This window comes from Onychostoma macrolepis, chromosome 19 (assembly GCF_012432095.1).
Source record: "Onychostoma macrolepis isolate SWU-2019 chromosome 19, ASM1243209v1, whole genome shotgun sequence".
Taxonomy (NCBI): Eukaryota; Metazoa; Chordata; class Actinopteri; order Cypriniformes; family Cyprinidae; genus Onychostoma; species Onychostoma macrolepis.
In genome coordinates, this window is record NC_081173.1 from 28,372,012 (window position 1) to 28,390,333 (window position 18,322).

Sequence of the window (18,322 nt, forward strand, 5' to 3'; positions counted from 1 at the left end):
CATGTATTTACATGTATATATTTATTAATATAATTTATATGATATATAAATATATTTAATATATAAACATAACACATTTTTCTTAAATATATACATACATGGGTGTGTATTCATATATACATAATAAATACACACAATACACACACATATATTATGTACACAAAACTTTTATTTTGGATGCGATTAATCGCGATTAATCGCATAAAAATAAAAGTTTTGTTTATATAATATATCTGTGTGTACTGTGTATATTTATTATGTGTATATAAAGACACACACATACATTGGGGAGTATGTTTGAGGAGAGCAGGAAAGTGTTTTAGGAGATTCCGTTTTTGCATTTGAGAGATTTTGGGTAGCGTGTGTAAAGTTTTGCATACTGTATACTTGTGAGGGTCAAATATCCTCACTAATACAGTGAAATATCATGATGAGTGACTCCTGAAGACATTCAATGTGCCGTCACTAATTGAAAAGACTCATGAATGGTCCATTTGCTGCCTTTTATGCAAATTTAATTATGTGCACGGTTTTCTGTGAGGGTCTTTAAGGTCAGGAGATAGAAAAGATCACTAATCTGATAGAAAAACAATTAAAGTCTATGAGATAAGCTCACTAATATAGTTTCTAAGGCAGTGGATCAGCCATTTTGGCTCCGAGGCCTCTCACTGTGCACAACAATATTCAAAGCCCTGAAACTTATTTGAATCTATGGGAAGTCCTGCAATAGTTTCTAAAAATAAAAAAAATAAGATAGATCTTGATAGTTGTTTTAGCATTTGTCATATTTGAAATCATTTTAAGTCATCTTGAGAGCTCTTTGCTAAGGCGTAATCTGATCTGTTGTTGTTCACAGATGAGGAAACTCAAAGATTGTGACGAGCATCTGTGTGTGGACCGAACTCAGAACACATTGACGCACAGGTAACACACACACACACATACAGTATATATTTTGAAAAGATTTACATGTATTTACATGTATATATTTATTAATATAATTTATATGATATATAAATATATTTAATATATAAACATAACACATTTTTCTTAAATATATACATACATGGGTGTGTATTCATATATACATAATAAATACACACAATACACACACATATATTATGTACACAAAACTTTTATTTTGGATGCGATTAATCGCGATTAATCGCATCCAAAATAAAAGTTTTGTTTATATAATATATCTGTGTGTACTGTGTATATTTATTATGTGTATATAAAGACACACACATACAGTATATATTTTGAAAAGATTTACATGTATTTACATGTATATATTTATTAATATAATTTATATGATATATAAATATATTTAATATATAAACATAACACATTTTTCTTAAATATATACATACATGGGTGTGTATTCATATATACATAATAAATACACACAATACACACACATATATTATGTACACAAAACTTTTATTTTGGATGCGATTAATCGCGATTAATCGCATCCAAAATAAAAGTTTTGTTTATATAATATATCTGTGTGTACTGTGTATATTTATTATGTGTATATAAAGACACACATACAGTATATATTTTGAAAAGATTTACATGTATTTACATGTATATATTTATTAATATAATTTATATGATATATAAATATATTTAATATATAAACATAACACATTTTTCTTAAATATATACATACATGGGTGTGTATTCATATATACATAATAAATACACACAATACACACACATATATTATGTACACAAAACTTTTATTTTGGATGCGATTAATCGCGATTAATCGCATCAAAATAAAAGTTTTGTTTATATAATATATCTGTGTGTACTGTGTATATTTATTATGTGTATATAAAGACACACACATACAGTATATATTTTGAAAAGATTTACATGTATTTACATGTATATATTTATTAATATAATTTATATGATATATAAATATATTTAATATATAAACATAACACATTTTTCTTAAATATATACATACATGGGTGTGTATTCATATATACATAATAAATACACACAATACACACACATATATTATGTACACAAAAACTTTTATTTTGGATGCGATTAATCGCGATTAATCGTTGCCCAGCACTAATAAATAAGCATTTTTTCAATGTCCACTTTTTATACGGTTAACCAAAATCCTAAATACGTTACCTGCATACTGCAAAAAACTTGTTTAAATTAGTTTTCTAGTTAAAATATCACTGAAAGTCCTTGAAACAAGATACACGTACTTGAGAAAGAACACTGCATGAGAAATTATGACTTGTTGTTATAGATTGTATCTTAAATATGAGTGTGTTTTGTCTTACTCCATAGCTTACTTATCCTATTTCAAGGATTTTGAGATGTTAACAGGAAAAAAAAGACAAACATACTCATTAAGTATTAAGAATACTTTTTTTTTTGTTGCATAGTTGCATTACTAATTCCAAGCCTAAAGCACTAAAAAGATCTAAAGACTTTTTTCCAAAGATGAGATATTTATTTGTTGTGTTATTCATTTAATTAATAAAAAATTACTCATAATTTTTATTTATTTATTAATTCATTCATTTTTGGCATTCATTCATTTTTTAAAGGTAACTAACTAAACAGTATTTATGGGAAATTTTTGATTAATTGAGTCATGATGCAATGACAAAATTCCTGATACATCAGTTTTCTTGCAATATATTCAGTGCAGTGTTAATGCTTTAATACATGAACTAATAAGAATGAAGATCACTGATAAAATGTCTAATAATGTCTTTGGCTAGAAATATCATTGCACCACACACTGCACTAAATAAAATGAATGTTTTATTTTAAAAATGATTTCAGGCCTGTGGGACAACATTTGGCTTCGGTTGCTTTGTGCCCACGTTCGCTGTCAGAATGTGTTCGGCCCACACACACACACACACACACACACATCTCAGTTCACCTGAGAGATAGAGCGCTATAGTGTTTTACTGAGAGAGAGAGAGAGAGAGAGAGAGAGAGACACCGGTCTGTGTGAACATCTGACCTACTTCTACTCTGTGATTCACTTCATTACAGGCTCATATAATGTTATATTCAAGGCTGTGAATTGTTGTGATTAATTGCATCATCTTGTTGTAATTAACACACTGAGTTCTGAGTAAACTCAGTAACAGGTGCTTGTGTGATTGTGAAGTACAGTAATCTGTGTGAATGACACTCACATCAGAGTAGCAGCTCAAACACAAAAACAAACCGATTATCCTCAAACTGCATCAAAACACACACCAATACACATATTCATTTATCAACATATTCGATACTGAAAACAGCTTTCCTCACTTTATGGATTTAATCGTACTGTAAAGACGCAGTTCTCTTCACATTTCTGTGAATCACTCATGGGTGATTTTTCCCTTATTGATTCTCATTGATCATTACTCTTCACCGCACAAACACGCTAAATTGACTTTTGTTACACATCACATCTAGGTTTGATTTATAAGTTACCAATTTAGTGATAAACAGATGCTTCGCTGATGTCTGTGCATGTGTGAGAAAATCCTGTTTTAATCAGCTCAAAATTTTCGGTACAAACTTTAGCAACCACAAAGTTATAATGCCTGATTACATAACTGATTACACGCATTAACGGCATTAAAACATTGTTAGTGTCATTGAAATGATATACTACACAGTTAAAGTTTTATTAATAGTTTTAATTAGTTTTTGTTTTTGCATTTAGTTTTCATTTGAATTTTATTTCAAGTTTTAGTAACTTTGTTGTGTGTTATTGTCATTATTATTATTATTTTTTAAATATGTCTATATAGTTTATTTTATTTTTATTTATTTCCGTTTACGTTTGAGTTATTTTATAAAATCAAGTTAACTAAAGCACTTGAGCTGAAACTAAATGAAAATGAGAAATGTTGCTGTGGCAACAAGCTTAATATATTTTACTTCAGTTAACATTTATTTTATTTCAAGAAATGATTTTTTTGTTTGTTTGTTTTATTTAATGATAATATCCCTGATTTAATCATCATTTAATTAGTTGCATATGTTAATGCATTAACTAGGATGTTTGAAGGTTTCAGTGTTTTTTGATAATATATCAGGCTCTTTTATATATCGGTATAGTTCTGAAGCTTTAGTGTATGTAGCAGTTGTGTGAAGGCGAGTTTGATAGTGTAATGTTTTCTGGTTGTGACGTCTGTGGCTTGTGTTTTCTGGAGTGTGATTGCAGTGTGAATGCACCTGTAATTCTGCATTCACTGCTCATTAGACTGTATTATGTGTATCTGTGAATGGGAAGGTTTTTGTTTACCATCTCTCTCTGTGAGTCTCAGGGTTCGTCGGGCCGGACGCGGAGTTTCTCTCTGCTTCCTCACCTCCCTCCGTCTTCCTCTCCTGCATGTCAGAGACATCTCCCTCACCACGGGCCTCAGAGCAACATCGTTACCATCACGCACCACAAGTCGCCTGCAGCCGCCCGCCGTGCCAAAAACCAGTACCCAGAGCGCCTCCTGGAGGTCAAAGAGGTCAGACACACACGCCTCAAACACTGTACTGATGCTTAATACTGTAAAGCTGCTTGCTTATAGCGATCTATTGTATAAAGCGCTATATAAATAAACGTGACTTGATGAATTGCAGAGCTGTTGCAAACATATCCACATTGCTATGATCAGATGCTTTCTTCCTACTAGCATTTTAGTTGTTTTATTTAGTTATTGAGGGGAAATTGCGCAGCACATATTTGCATATTCTTCTGAATGCTGCTCAGCAGCATGCGGATGTTCGCTAACTGTGAAGCGCTGCTTGTGTATACAGAACTTTTTAGCTCGAAAACTTCACTGTGAGTAGGCTGTATCCCCCTTTAAACATGACAACACTTTTGATTGTAGTTTTGTAAGGCTTAGCCACACTCTACTGGTTCTGCTTCGTTTGTACTTCTCACAAATGTCTTCTTCTATTGGATTACTACGGAGTCCTTTAAAGGACATTGTGGTGGGAAAAATTCGGGGTGGGAGGAAAAAATTATTTTCAAATGTTTTGCGTTCTTTCGCAAAACTTTTGCGTTCTTTCGCAAAACTTTTGCGTTCCCTCGAGAAACTTTGCATTCCCTCGCAAAACCATTTGAGTTCGGACAAATTCTTCCTGTTTACTTTACAGCATGCAGTGGTCACAGCTCGTATGTTCACAATGGAGCGGTTCATAGAGTTTTATTTTGAACTAGGTTTCAAATAAATTAATAAGTCAGTGCTTAGTTCAAGGCACGGTTTTGGGACATAATAAAACGCTTAATGTGGCTTAATGTTTTAAAACAGTGACTTGAAGGACCAAATTCGATAATAATAAAAGATGATAAAATTATTAGGCTAATATTAATAACCTTATTAATAATATTACTAAGCAGAATAGCCCAGAATATGAACGCAACGCCCTGCACGTAGCCTAAGCTTTTTCTCCCCCATAAAACGCTTAAGGTAGGCTATAATAAAAACGGTGATTTAAAAATACCAAATCCGTTGCATTCATATTCTGGGCTATTCTCCTTTATTAATAGTAATATTATTAATAAGGTTATTAATATAAACCTAACAATAGAATTTGGTCCTAATGTCACTGTTTTAATACATTAAGTCACATTAAAGCGTTTTAGAATGTCCCAAAACCATGCCTTGAACTAACCACAGTCTGGCTGTATTTCTTTATACTTGAGTCAAAGTTCAAAATAAAAACTCTATGAACCGCTCCATTGTGAACATACCAGCTGTATGAACCTTTCATTATAGCCTTAAGCGTTTTCTATGGGGAAGAAAAGGCTTAACGTGCAGGGCGTTGCGTTCATATTCTGCTTTATTAATAGTAATACTATTAATAAGGTTATTAATGTTAGCCTAATAATTTTTATCAGGATTTATTATCGAATTTAGTCCTCCAATGTCACTGTTTTAAAACATTAAGCCACATTAAGCGTTTCGTGCCTCGAAATAAGCACTGACTGTATTACTTTGAGTCCAAGTTCAAAATAATACTTTATGAACCGCTCCATTGTGAACATACGAGCTGTAACCACTGCAAGCTGCAAAGTAAACAGGAAGCGTTTGTCCGAACTCAAATGGTTTTGCGAGAGAATGCAAAGTTTCTGGAGAGAACGCAAAACATTTGCAAATTATTTTTTCCTCCCAACCTGAATTTTTTCCACTCACCCCAAATTTTTCCCACCACAATGTCCTTTTTAATTCTCAAGATTATTATCTTGAATAAAATGTAAGTCGCTTTGAATAAAAGCATATGCCAAATGCATGAATGTGAATACTGCATTTTCACACAGACTTTCTCCGGAAACATCTCTTTCCTTTAATAGAAATAAGGAACAAACTGAGCTGGTTTTGTAGCTCTGAGCATAAAGAAGCGCCACAGAGATGTTTCTCCTCATATAAACTGTCAGTTTGAGCTCTGTTGGATTTTATTTCTGTGCCAGAGCATCATTTAGAGAATTAAATAAGTCCTGCGTCAGCTGAAACATTATTACCTCGTCCGTCAAATCTGTCGACACACGGCTTGTGTGATCGTCCGCATCAACCACAGCTGAAACTTTACTGCTTTGATTTCAGGCCCTCGATTAAATCAGTCATTTCAGAAATGGAGAAAGATCTGATTAAAAAATATAAAGATTCTTTACAATAATGTGCCATCTGCTGACCAAGACCACATTTAGGGCTATTTGATTGTAAATACAGTAAAAACAGTACAAATTTGAAATATTATTACATAATTTAAAGTAACTGTTTTCTGTTTGAATATATTTAAAATATAATTTATTTCTGTGATGCAAAGCATTTTCAGCATCATTACTCCAGTCTTCAGAGTCACATGGTCCTTCAGAAATCATTCTAATATGCTGATTTGCTGCTCAAGAAAAATGTCTTATTATTATAAATGTGGAAAACAGTTGTGCTGCTTCATGTTTTGTGGAAATTAATACATATTAATTTTCTCGATTTTTTGATGAATAGAAAACTCAGAAAGAACAGCATTTATGTGAAATATAAATATTTTGCAACATCGTAAATGTCACCTTTTATGCATCCTTCATTAATAAAAGTAAAAAAAAAAAAATCAGTGTTTTATTGTTGAAACAGACTTGCGAGTTTTCTGATGATATTTTTTACCAGTTTAATCTCAAGGGTTGTGTTCTAGTTAGTAATATACAGTCTTAAAACAAAGGTTCCAAAAGGGTGTTTTTGCAATGATGCCATAGAAGTTCCCCAAATTACCTTTCAGTGAACATTTTAAAAATATAAAGAACCTTTTTTGACTATAAAGAACCTTTTCTGCATTTGCAAGGTTGCAGAGATGTTCAAGGTTTTTCATAGAACCATTCATGCCAATAAAGAAGCTTTATTTTTAAGAGTGTAGCTGAATGGCGCCACTTGTCAGTCGACTGCAGTAAAGCCCCTTCCTCATTTCTTCAGGTTATGAACCAGGTCGAGGTTCAGCAGAAGAGTCTGGTCCAGTCCATCGAGTCTCTGCCGACGCGAGGATCCCTGTCCTGTCTGGATCAGGACCTGCTGCTGCTGAAAGCCACCTCTGCCGCCACCCTGAGCTGCCTTGGCGAGTGCCTGACTATATTACAGCAGAGTGCCGGACACAACCGCGGGCCGCCCTCCGGTGAGTCCAATACGGACACCCTACAGACGCCCATGCGTCCTCCAGACCCGGAGCCGGCCAAAGATCAGGGCGAGGTCGACTGCGGCCCCTGTCCGTATCTAACGGGGCCCGTGCAGCTAAACGTTTGCAATAAATGTTGTTGAAGGGCTGTTCGTCGTTCATGCCGCATGTTCACTGTTTGTGTGAGTTCATCTGTATTTTGGCTCTTCATTTGAATCGTTTGTTCATTCGGTTCTGTGCCTGATTGTATCATTTGTATCCGTGCTGAGTGTGTAACATGTTAATGCATGATTCGTGTGAGTGTTTGGAATCTGATTCCAGTTGCTTTTCAATGCTGGATGAACTACATGCCAAAGAATCACACATACATACACACACACACACAAACACACACACACACACAGGTGCCTGAAAACTCAAAACGACCCAGTGGATCCAATAAAACATTTCAAATTGACCCTGACATGGACTCAGGTGCTTCACGCTGGGCGTCAAAATCAATTGCCATGATTTTTTATTTGATTTTATGTTTTGCATTTTTATTCATTTTTTATGTTGATTCACAAAACGAGAACTCCTTGATATGAATGGACACCTTTGATGTCTTTCTTTCTCCAAGGAGAAACACTTGAGAGCTGAATGACTCTGTGCCTGATCTGAATATTGTATTTTCCTTTTGTATTTTCAGTTTTGAATGTTAATCTTCAGATCTCAGGTTCTGTTCCTTGTGTTTGGAGAGAACAAACTGCGTTTTGTTTCAGCCTTCGTTTAATGCTGTTTTTCTTCAGTTTTGTAAAAAAATATTTTTGAAAATACGAGACCGAAAATGCTTGTTCCTCTCTCACCCTGAATGCTTCAGATGAGTTCAAATTTAGATGGAAATGAGACCGTAATGGTGTACTGAATGAACTGAATCCAAAACTGATCGCTTAGAATGTTTCTGATGTTACGGAAATGAATTAAAGGAATGAGTTCAGATGACATCTTTGATCTCTGACTGAGGTCTGTGGGCTAGTGACATACATTGAGGGGGCGGGGCTCTGGCAGGGGCGGGGCTGTGAACGGGGCGGGGCCTGCAGATCCAAACGAGGGAAACACCAATCAGGTAAATACATATTGTGTGTTTTGTTTGCATGAACCGTTTGCTTTACATCACAATGATCAGCAGGAACATTACACATGTTCTGGTCTGTGCATGGATGCATGGTCTGTGTGAGAATTTGTTTTCCAGTTTATTCAGAAAAGAATGAATTCATATGAAATGATGCTTGATGTCTGATATAGTGTTTTCGAGGAGAATCATGGTCTTAAGGATCACTTTTATTTTTTGACATTTTATTTAATTATTTTCAGCTGCGGCTTTACTGTTTAAAAGTTTGGGAACATTTCAGTGTTTCTGAAAGAAATTTCTTCTGCTCAACATGGTTGCATTTATTTTAATATAAATACAGTAAAAATAGTAATATTGTGAAATAGCATTACAATTTAAAATACATTTTGTATTTTAATATATTTTAAAAAATGTATTAAATGTTAACATTTTCCCTGTGATTTACAATTTTAAGAATTTGAAGGTCCATTCACACCAAGGGCTATAACAATTACGATAAATATATAGTATTACAAATTGTTCTAAAAATTAATCGCAGAGTCCAACCATAATGATAATGATACAGAGGAACCATAACTTTCAGAATTTTTTTTTTTTTTTTCAGCTGATGAACGTTAAAAAAATCGACAGTCAATCAGAATCCATCCTGCTGTAAAGAGCTAGTGCGTTTATACAGCTACAGACGATAAAACTGCAGTGCACTCATAATAAACAGGGTTATACCAAAGTCTGTTGATGTGTACTAATATGGTTATTGTTCTTGGTGTAAATGGGTCTTCAGTTTTCTTTTTTGGCATTTTATTGTTCAGAGGTTGCTTATTCAGAGCGGATTTAAGAGGATTTAAAGGGATAGTTCACCCAAAAATGTAAATTCTGTCACTAATTACTCGCCCTCATGTTGTCAGAGAGTCACAGTCACCGCCATCAACAGCAATCACCAGATCACAATCACCTGAGTTCTAATCACCCACACCTGCAATCCCTCATCAGCACTCCCATAAGTACACTCTCTCTCACACTCATCGTCCGGTCTACAGTTCACCACCCGAACAGTAACCCGACTCCACTCTTGCTTACCTGTGTTTATACATACCGGTTGTTTCCCAGGCCTTCTCCTACAATCCTCCTGTGACACTCCGTCAAGGGACCCCCTGACTCCTGGTTCCCGCTCTCCATCGATCCTGTAAAGATACTCTGATCAGCTGACAGCTAAGACCCACTAAACTGTTCCAACCTCCAAGATACTCACCTGCCATTCTCTCCTTATGATCTGCATTCAACCTGTTAATAAATCACCTAGTTATTTCACTCACCTCTGGTTCCCGACTCTGTTTGTGACAGAAGACCAGACCTGCACCGTTACTCCCATGGATCCCCAGCCTTCATCACCTTCCGAAATCCTGGAGGAGCTGGTCAACACTCTTTGCGCCTCGCTTCTACCAGCACCACCCCCTCAATCTGCTTCTTCCAGTCCCATGGCATTGCTGGCTGCCTATGCGGGTGATTCGTGAGTGTGGCGGCTTTCTCCTACAACAGGCATTGTATATCGAGACGCAGCCACAGAAGTTTCCTACCGAGCGCTCCAAGGTAGCCTCCAAGGTAATCTCCCTTTTCATCGGTCGAGCCTTAACATGGGCTAGAGCCATATGGGACGCCAATACTGCCATAACAAATTCCTATGAAGCATTCACTCACCATTTCAAGGAGGTGTTTGGATCAGCTACCGGAGCGCTCTCGGTGAAGGACCAGCTACTGCGCCTGCATCAAGGCACTTCCTCTACCAAGGAGTACACGTTGCAATTCCGTACTCTGGCGGCAACTAGCGGTTGGAACGAAGCGGCTCTCCTCAGCGCTTTTCGGCAGGGATTAGATACTACTATCTGTGCTCAGATGGCAATTTATATGATGATACTGTAGGATTGGAAAACTTTATGCAAAGGGATAACCGAATCTCCCAACGCCTATCTGCCTGCCACACCACCGAAGCCGCTCACCACCCTGTCTCAATCGCCACCGGTCCCCCAGAACCCATGCAAGTAGACAGAGCTCATCTCTCCAGCCACAAATGTGCCCGCCGATTGGCAGCTGGGCTGCGCCTTTACTGTGCTTCTGCAGACCACTTCATCAGATCGTGCCCCATCAAACCCCCACGTCCAGCGGTGAGTACTCTCCAGACAGATCCTATAATTTCCAAGCTTCCTGTGCTTACTGTGCAACTATTCACTCCAGCCCAATCCGTTTCAGCCTCTGCCCTGGTCGACTCAGGCTCCTCAGGCAATTTAATCTCCCAAGACCTCCTAAGCCGCTTATGCCTACCCCGCCAATGGCATGCCCGGGAGCTCCGAGTCGAGACAATTAATGGAAAGCTGCTAGGACGTGGGTATGTGAAGTTCGAGTCTCCTCCGATGAAGCTCAAGATCGGCAATCTGCATGAGGAAGAGATCAAATTTCTGGTACTGGAGGGACCAACTGTGGATATCATCCTGGGACACCCCTGGCTCATACTCCATTCTCCAGAGATCAGATGAGAATCCAGTGAGGTAATTCGCTGGAGTGAATGGTGTCATCAACACTGTCTCAGGGAAATTCCACGGCCACCTCAAGTTACCCACCGCTCAGGTCGCCTCCACGCGAGTTGAGAGTCCCGAGTCCAGCAAGACTCCCATGATCCCATCTGATTATAGGGCGTTCCAGGATGTCTTCAGCAAGCAGGCAGCCACTCAGTTACCACCTCATCGGCCATGGGACTGTGCCATAGATCTGCTGCCTGGATATAAACTCCCCAAAGGTAGAGTGTATCCGCTGTCCATCCCGGAGCGCAAGGCTATGGGGGATTACATCAAGGAGGCTCTTAATCAGGGGTACATACGGCCATCCAGTTCACCAGCGGCAGCAAGCTTCTTCATGGGTAAGAAGGATGGGGGCTTGAGGCCATGCATTGATTATTGAGCTCTGAACGCCCAGACTGTCAAGCTCCCCTATCCACCTCCCCTGGTCCCGGCCACCCTCGAGGAACTCCGTGGGGCCCGCATCTTCTCTAAGATGGACCTGCGCAGTGCATACAACCTCGTTCAGATCCGGAAGGGCGACGTGTGGAAGACGGCATTCATTACTCCCTTCAGCCACTATGAATACCTTGTGATGACGTATGGCCTTGCCAACGCCCCCTCAGTCTTCCAGGAGTTCATGAACGAGGTGTTCCGGGAGTTCCTCCACCGCTTTGTTATAGTCTATATCGACGACATCCTTATTTACTCCCAGAACCTGGCCGACCATCGCCACCACGTTGTGCAGGTCCTTCAAAAACTCAGGCAATTCCATCTGTACCTAAAGCTAGAGAAATGCGAGTTCCATCGTCCCACGGTGCAGTTCCTCAGCTACATCATCGGAGAGGAAGGCATCCAGATGGATCAGGGGAAGGTAACAGCAGTTACGGAATGGCCGACTCCCCAGTCTGTTAAGGAATTGCAGAGATTCCTTGGATTTGCCAATTTCTATCGCCGGTTCATCAAGGGTTTCAGTCTGCTCACAGCCCCGCTTACCACCCTGCTCCGTGGAAAGCCCAAGTCCCTGTCCTTTAGTTCCAGCGCCCACAAAGCCTTTGAAAGCCTCAAGACCACATTCAACACGGCCCCCATCCTTCGTCATCCAGACCCCCATGTGCCATTCGTGTTGGAAGTGGACGCCTCCACCACGGGGGTCGGGGCCGTGCTGTCCCAGCAGTATGATGAGCCTCCACACCTCCAGCTTTGCGCTTAATATTCCAAGAAACTGACCCCAGCGGCGCAAAATTACCACATTGGTAACATGGAGCTATTAGCCATCAAGCTGGCCCTAGAAGAGTGGCGGCATTGGCTGGAGGGAGCCAATCATCCTTTCACAGTCATCACCGATCACAAAAACCTCCAGTACCTCCGTGAAGCAAAAAGGCTCAACCCCCGACAAGCCCGCTGGGCCCTGTTCTTTACCACAACCGTAACTGCAAGGCTGACGCTCTATCCCGTCTATACTCGCCTGATTCTCCCACAAATCCCAAGCCAATTCTCCCTCCACCCCTCATTGTCAACCCCATTGTCTGGAACATCGACAAGGACATCAGAACCGTCACTCTCACTGAACCTGCTCCGCTGAGAGGCCCAGAAGGGAAGACTTGCGTTCCATCTTCCCAACGGCAATCCCTTCTGGGTTCAGTTCATAACATACCGGGCTCTGGACATCCAGGCAGCCAACGGACCCTCTCGCTCCAAGCTCGGTACTGGTGGCCCAGTATGTCCCGTGACATCATCAGGTACGTCCGCAGTTGCTCAGTCTGTGCCATGTCCTCGACTCCTCGTCATCTGCCGGTGGGCAAGCTCATACCTCTTCCCATTCCTCGTCGACCCTGGTCACATATGGGAATCGATTTTGTGACTGACCTCCCAGACTTTGAGGGAAGTACCTGCATCCTATTAGCAGTGGACCGCTTCTCAAAGGGATCCAAGCTGATTCCTCTCCGTGGATTGCCAACGGCCCTAGAAACTGCGGAACACTTATTCCATCATATTCAGGAACTTCGGAGTACCAGAAGACATTGTGTCTGATCGCGGTCCACAGTTAATTTCCCATGACAAATGTCCAGACTGAGCAGAAGATCCAAGAACTCAGACAGTACCTCCGGGCATACTTCCTCCTGTGGGCCGAGTATGCACAGAATTCCCTCCGTCAGAACACCACGGGCCTTACGCCATTCCAGTGCTTACTCGGCTACCAACCCCCACTCTTCCTGTGGACAGGAGAGCCATCGGAGGTTCCAGCTGTAGACCACTGGTTCCAGGCGAGCGAGAGGGTGTGGGACTCAGCTCACATCCACCTCCAGCGGGCAGTGCGGAGACAAGGTCTTTGTGGATGCCCAGTGCGCTCCCTCTCCCATCTACCACCCTGGAGACCGGGTGTGGTTATCCACCCGAGATCTGCGACTCTGCCTGCACTGCAAGAAGCGGAGTCCCCGCTATTTTGGTCCGTTCACAATCCAGAGGCAGATCAACGAGGTCACATACCAGCTCCAAATACCCCCCCCAGGTATCAAATTCACCCCACATTCCACGTTTCCCTGCTCAGAGAGTCACAGTCACCGCCGTCAACAGCAATCACCAGATCACAATCACCTGAGTTCTAATCACCCACACCTGCAATCCCTCATCAGCACTCCCATAAGTACACTCTCTCTCACACTCATCGTCCGGTCTACAGTTCACCACCCAAACAGTAACCCGACTCCACTCTTGCTTACATGTGTTTATACTTGCCTATTGTTTCCCAGACCTTCTCCTACGATCCTCCTGCGACACCCCGTCAAGAGACCCCCTGACTCCTGGTTCCCGCTCTCCATCGATCCTGTAAAGATACTCTGATCAGATGACAGCTAAGACCCACTGAACTGTTCCATCCTCCAAGATACTCACCTGTCATTCTCTCCTCACGATCTGCATTCAACCTGTTAATAAATCATCTTATTTCACTCACCTCTGGTTCCCGACTCTGTTTGTGACACGTCATTCCACACCTGCAAGACCTTTGTTCGTCTTCAGAACACACGTTTTTTTTTTTTTTTTTGAAATCTTACTCTTCATAGACCGCAACGGTCCTATCACGTTCAAGGCACAGAAACATAGTAAAGACACTGTTAAAATGGTCCATGTGACATCAGTGGTTCAACTGTGATTTTTATTTTTATTTTCTGCACACAAATATTCTTGTAGCTTTGTAAAATTACGTTTGAACCACTGATGTCACATGGACCATTTTATCGATGTCCTTACTACGTTTCTGGGCCTTGACCATGGTTGTACCCTTGCTGTCTATGCAGTGTCTGAGAGCTCTCGGATTTCATCAAAAAAAAAAAAAAAAATTTGTGTTCCGAAGATGAACAAAGATCCTACGGGTTTGGAGCGACATGAGGGTGAGTAATGACAGAATTTTCATTTTTAGGTGAACTATCCCGCTAAGTATCAAACATTCATCTGTGAAAGACTCCATATAATCTCCATGTACTCTCAGAGCAAACAGTAAGATCTCATTCGTGATTTTTATTATTTTCTTGGGTATATCAGTGAGGAGAGTCGAGGGAAAGCATTAGTAAATCTCTCTAGAGTGTTTCTGATATTAGTCATGCGGGCTAGAGTTCAAGTAAACAGTCTGTATATAGTCATCAAAAGTGATTTTTTTTTTAATGTAAATGATAAGACTTCTGTACAAGCAGTGGTTGTTTATTTCACTTTTTCTAAGAGTAGATGATTTCTAAAGAGAGCCTCATGCATCTCATGCATTTATAAATTAATATTTTCATAAGTTAATATCTTGAAGGAAATTAACAGGTTCAGTTTGTGATATTCTGTTTTCTTTTTGATGCATCTTTACTAAAGTCTGTTTAGTTTTCTATCTATCTATTTTATTAAAAGGTAAATAATCTACAGCTAAAAATGGGCCACAATGTCACAAAGACAAACTATTTACATCTCAGTTCTGTCATAAATTATATGTGGCTGAATCTGTCTGAATGTAAGAAACTTGACATCAGCTGATCACAAATATTGTGAGAGCAGATGCTAAGTTCATGCAGCTCTCAGGATGCTATGATCATGATGTAATGAGAATTTGAGATGTTTCTGCATCAGTACAAGAGCTTAAAGATACTTCACATCTTTCTACAACACACTGAACTGCTGCAGAATTAATCTACAATTGATTGGTTATATATATAAAATAAATAATAATACAGTGTTAAAACTGCCGTTCAAAGCAGCATATGATGTTTGTGTTGAAAGGTGTGAATCATTCCTGCTGAAAAAAAATCACCTAGGTGGTTTGCTGGGTTTAGTTGGTTTCCAGTTTTAGTTTGATGGGCATTTGTCGACTGGCTAAACTCTGTAAGCCACCTAAGGCTGTTTTTTTTATTTTTAATCAGGGTCATCAGTGTGACCGACTGAACGCAGACTGAAGGTCACTAATTGATTTGGTTTTGAGTTTCAGCGTGATGTGTAACTGCTGACTGCTGGTCATGTGTTCTGCGTCCCTGCAGACAATGTTCCCCTGTGGACCATCCCAAAGTCGCCCTCAGGAGAACGTCTGAGGAATGGCGGTGCTGTTACCCGGAGCTCCACTGAGCCCTCGCCCTCGCCCTCCCTCAGGAAAACAAACCTGCTGCAGAACACCGAGGTGAGACAATACGGTGCATTATATATATTTTACCGTTCAAAAGTTTTGGGTCAGTAAGTTTTTGAAATCTTTAAATTTTTATGCTCACTGAAGCTGCATTTGTTTTTCCCAAAATACAGTAGAAATATAATATTGTAAAATATTATTTCAGTTTAAGATAACAGTTTTCTAATATAATATATTGTAAGATGTCATTTATTCCTGTGAACAAAGCTGAATTTTCAGCATAATTACTTCAGTCTTCAGAGTCATGATTCTTCAGAAATCATTCTAATATGCAGATTTTCTGCTTAAGAAACAGTAGTGATGCTTCATATTTTTGTGGAAACTGAGATTTTTTTTTTTTTTAAAGATTCTTTGATGAATAGAAAGTTAAAACAAACAGCATTTATTTACACTCTTAATACATTTAATTCATCCTTATGGAATAAAAGTTGATTACCTTATTTATTACCTTATTATATATATATATATATATATATATATATATATATATATATATATATATATATATATATATATATATATATATATATATATATATATATATATATATATATATATAATTTTATATTATAAATGAGATACAAATAATATAATCAAATAATATAATCAAATATGTTTTTCTATGTTTTATATTATGTATTCATTCTTTTATTCATTTTATAGAATATTGCTGCTTAAATTTAGTGTGTGAGATCATGTATCTGATGTATGTGTTTGCTACAGGATGGGATGGAGGTGATTTCTCCTGAGGAGGAGGTGATGGATTCAGATGATAACACTGAAGAAGATCTGGGTGTGTTGGACGACCAGAGGAGCATAATTCTGCATCTGCTGTCTCAGCTCAAACTGGGCATGGATCTCACACGGGTGCGAATCACAACAACACAACACTCCAGTATTGCGGAATATTAGAGTTACATTTGACATTAAAATGTCTATCTGTGTGCAGGTTGTTCTTCCCACATTCATCCTGGAGAAGCGTTCACTGCTGGAGATGTACGCTAACTTCATGGCGCACCCGGACCTGTTCCTGTCCATCTCTGCCGGAAGCACGCCAGAGGAGCGTATGGTGCGTTTCGTTGAATATTACATGACCGCCTTCCATGAAGGACGTAAGGGCACTGTTGCCAAGAAGCCCTACAACCCCGTGCTGGGTGAGACCTTCCACTGCTCGTGGGAGGTTCCACAAGATCGAGTCTGCCCTCTAAGGACTGAGACCAACCCCAGGACCAATCAGGAGGCGACAGGGGCGGGGTCAGACTGTTACAGGGTGCGTTTCGTGGCGGAGCAGGTTTCCCATCATCCTCCGGTGTCTGGGTTTTACTGTGAGTGTGCAGAGAGAGGCATGTGCGTCAACACATACATCTGGACCAAGAGCAAGTTCATGGGCATGTCAGTGGGCGTCTCTATGGTGGGAGAAGGTGGGTCAATTTTCACTCAAAGGTTGCTAGTAAATTTCATAATTAAAGGGATTGTTCATGCAAAAATAAAAATTAGCTGAAAATGTACTCATCCTCAGGCCATCCAAGATGTAGATGAGTTTGTTTCTTCATCAGATGTGGGGAAATGTAGCATTTCATCACTTGCTCAGCAATGGATCCTCTGCAGTGAATGGGTGCCGTCAGAATGAGAGTCCAAACAGCTGATAAAAACATCACAATAATCCACAAGTAATCCACACCACTCCAGTCCAGCAATTAATGTCTTGTGAAGTGAAAAACTGTGTTTGTTAGAAATTAGTCCAACATTAAGACCTTTCAAACCGTCCATTATTCATAATATTGCTTTCTCCAGTGAAAAGTCATCTTGTCTGAATCAGGAGAAAAATATGCACAGATCAAGCCCAGTTTATAAGCGAAAACAGTCAAAAACAGCTCTAAACAAATATGTTGGTGGATTTTGATGTGAGAGGACAACAGGAGATGGACTTATGATGCTTACATATGTTACTGTATGTTTACCAGTTGCTCTTGAGTAAAGTTATATATGTATGTATGTATGTGTGCGTGTGTGTGTGTGTGTGTGTGTGTGTGTGTATGACCCTGGACCACAAAACCAGTCTTAAGTCGCTGGGGTATATTTCACTGTAAAAAATGACATGATGAAAAAGTCATGACAGCTTATGTTTTAAAGTTACTTTAACTCATAAAAATAATTTAAGCAATTTCAACTTTTTTTTGTAAGTTATGCTAGATTCAACTTGATTTTTTAAGTCAGTTTAATGTTATTGAAATTCAGGGAGACCAATTTAATTCAGTGAACTTAACATTTTAAGTTCTAACTTACTGGCACACTGTAAAAAAAAAAAAATTGAGCCAACTTAAATGTTTTCTCGACTTATTTTTGCGCACTGTA

General features: G+C 39.2%; 1 protein-coding gene across 1 annotated transcript in view; it reads left to right on the top strand.

Moving 5' to 3' along the window:
• The window catches only part of LOC131525847 (oxysterol-binding protein-related protein 10), a 42,348-nt gene that overhangs the window by 18,675 nt on the left and 5,351 nt on the right, over positions 1-18,322 (top strand). Inside the window, 7 exon segments of the mRNA XM_058753809.1 lie at positions 4,326-4,517; positions 7,461-7,626; positions 11,484-11,490; positions 13,795-13,825; positions 15,776-15,961; positions 16,691-16,834; positions 16,917-17,388. Of these exon segments, the coding sequence (XP_058609792.1) occupies positions 4,326-4,517; positions 7,461-7,626; positions 11,484-11,490; positions 13,795-13,825; positions 15,776-15,961; positions 16,691-16,834; positions 16,917-17,388 (1,198 nt within the window).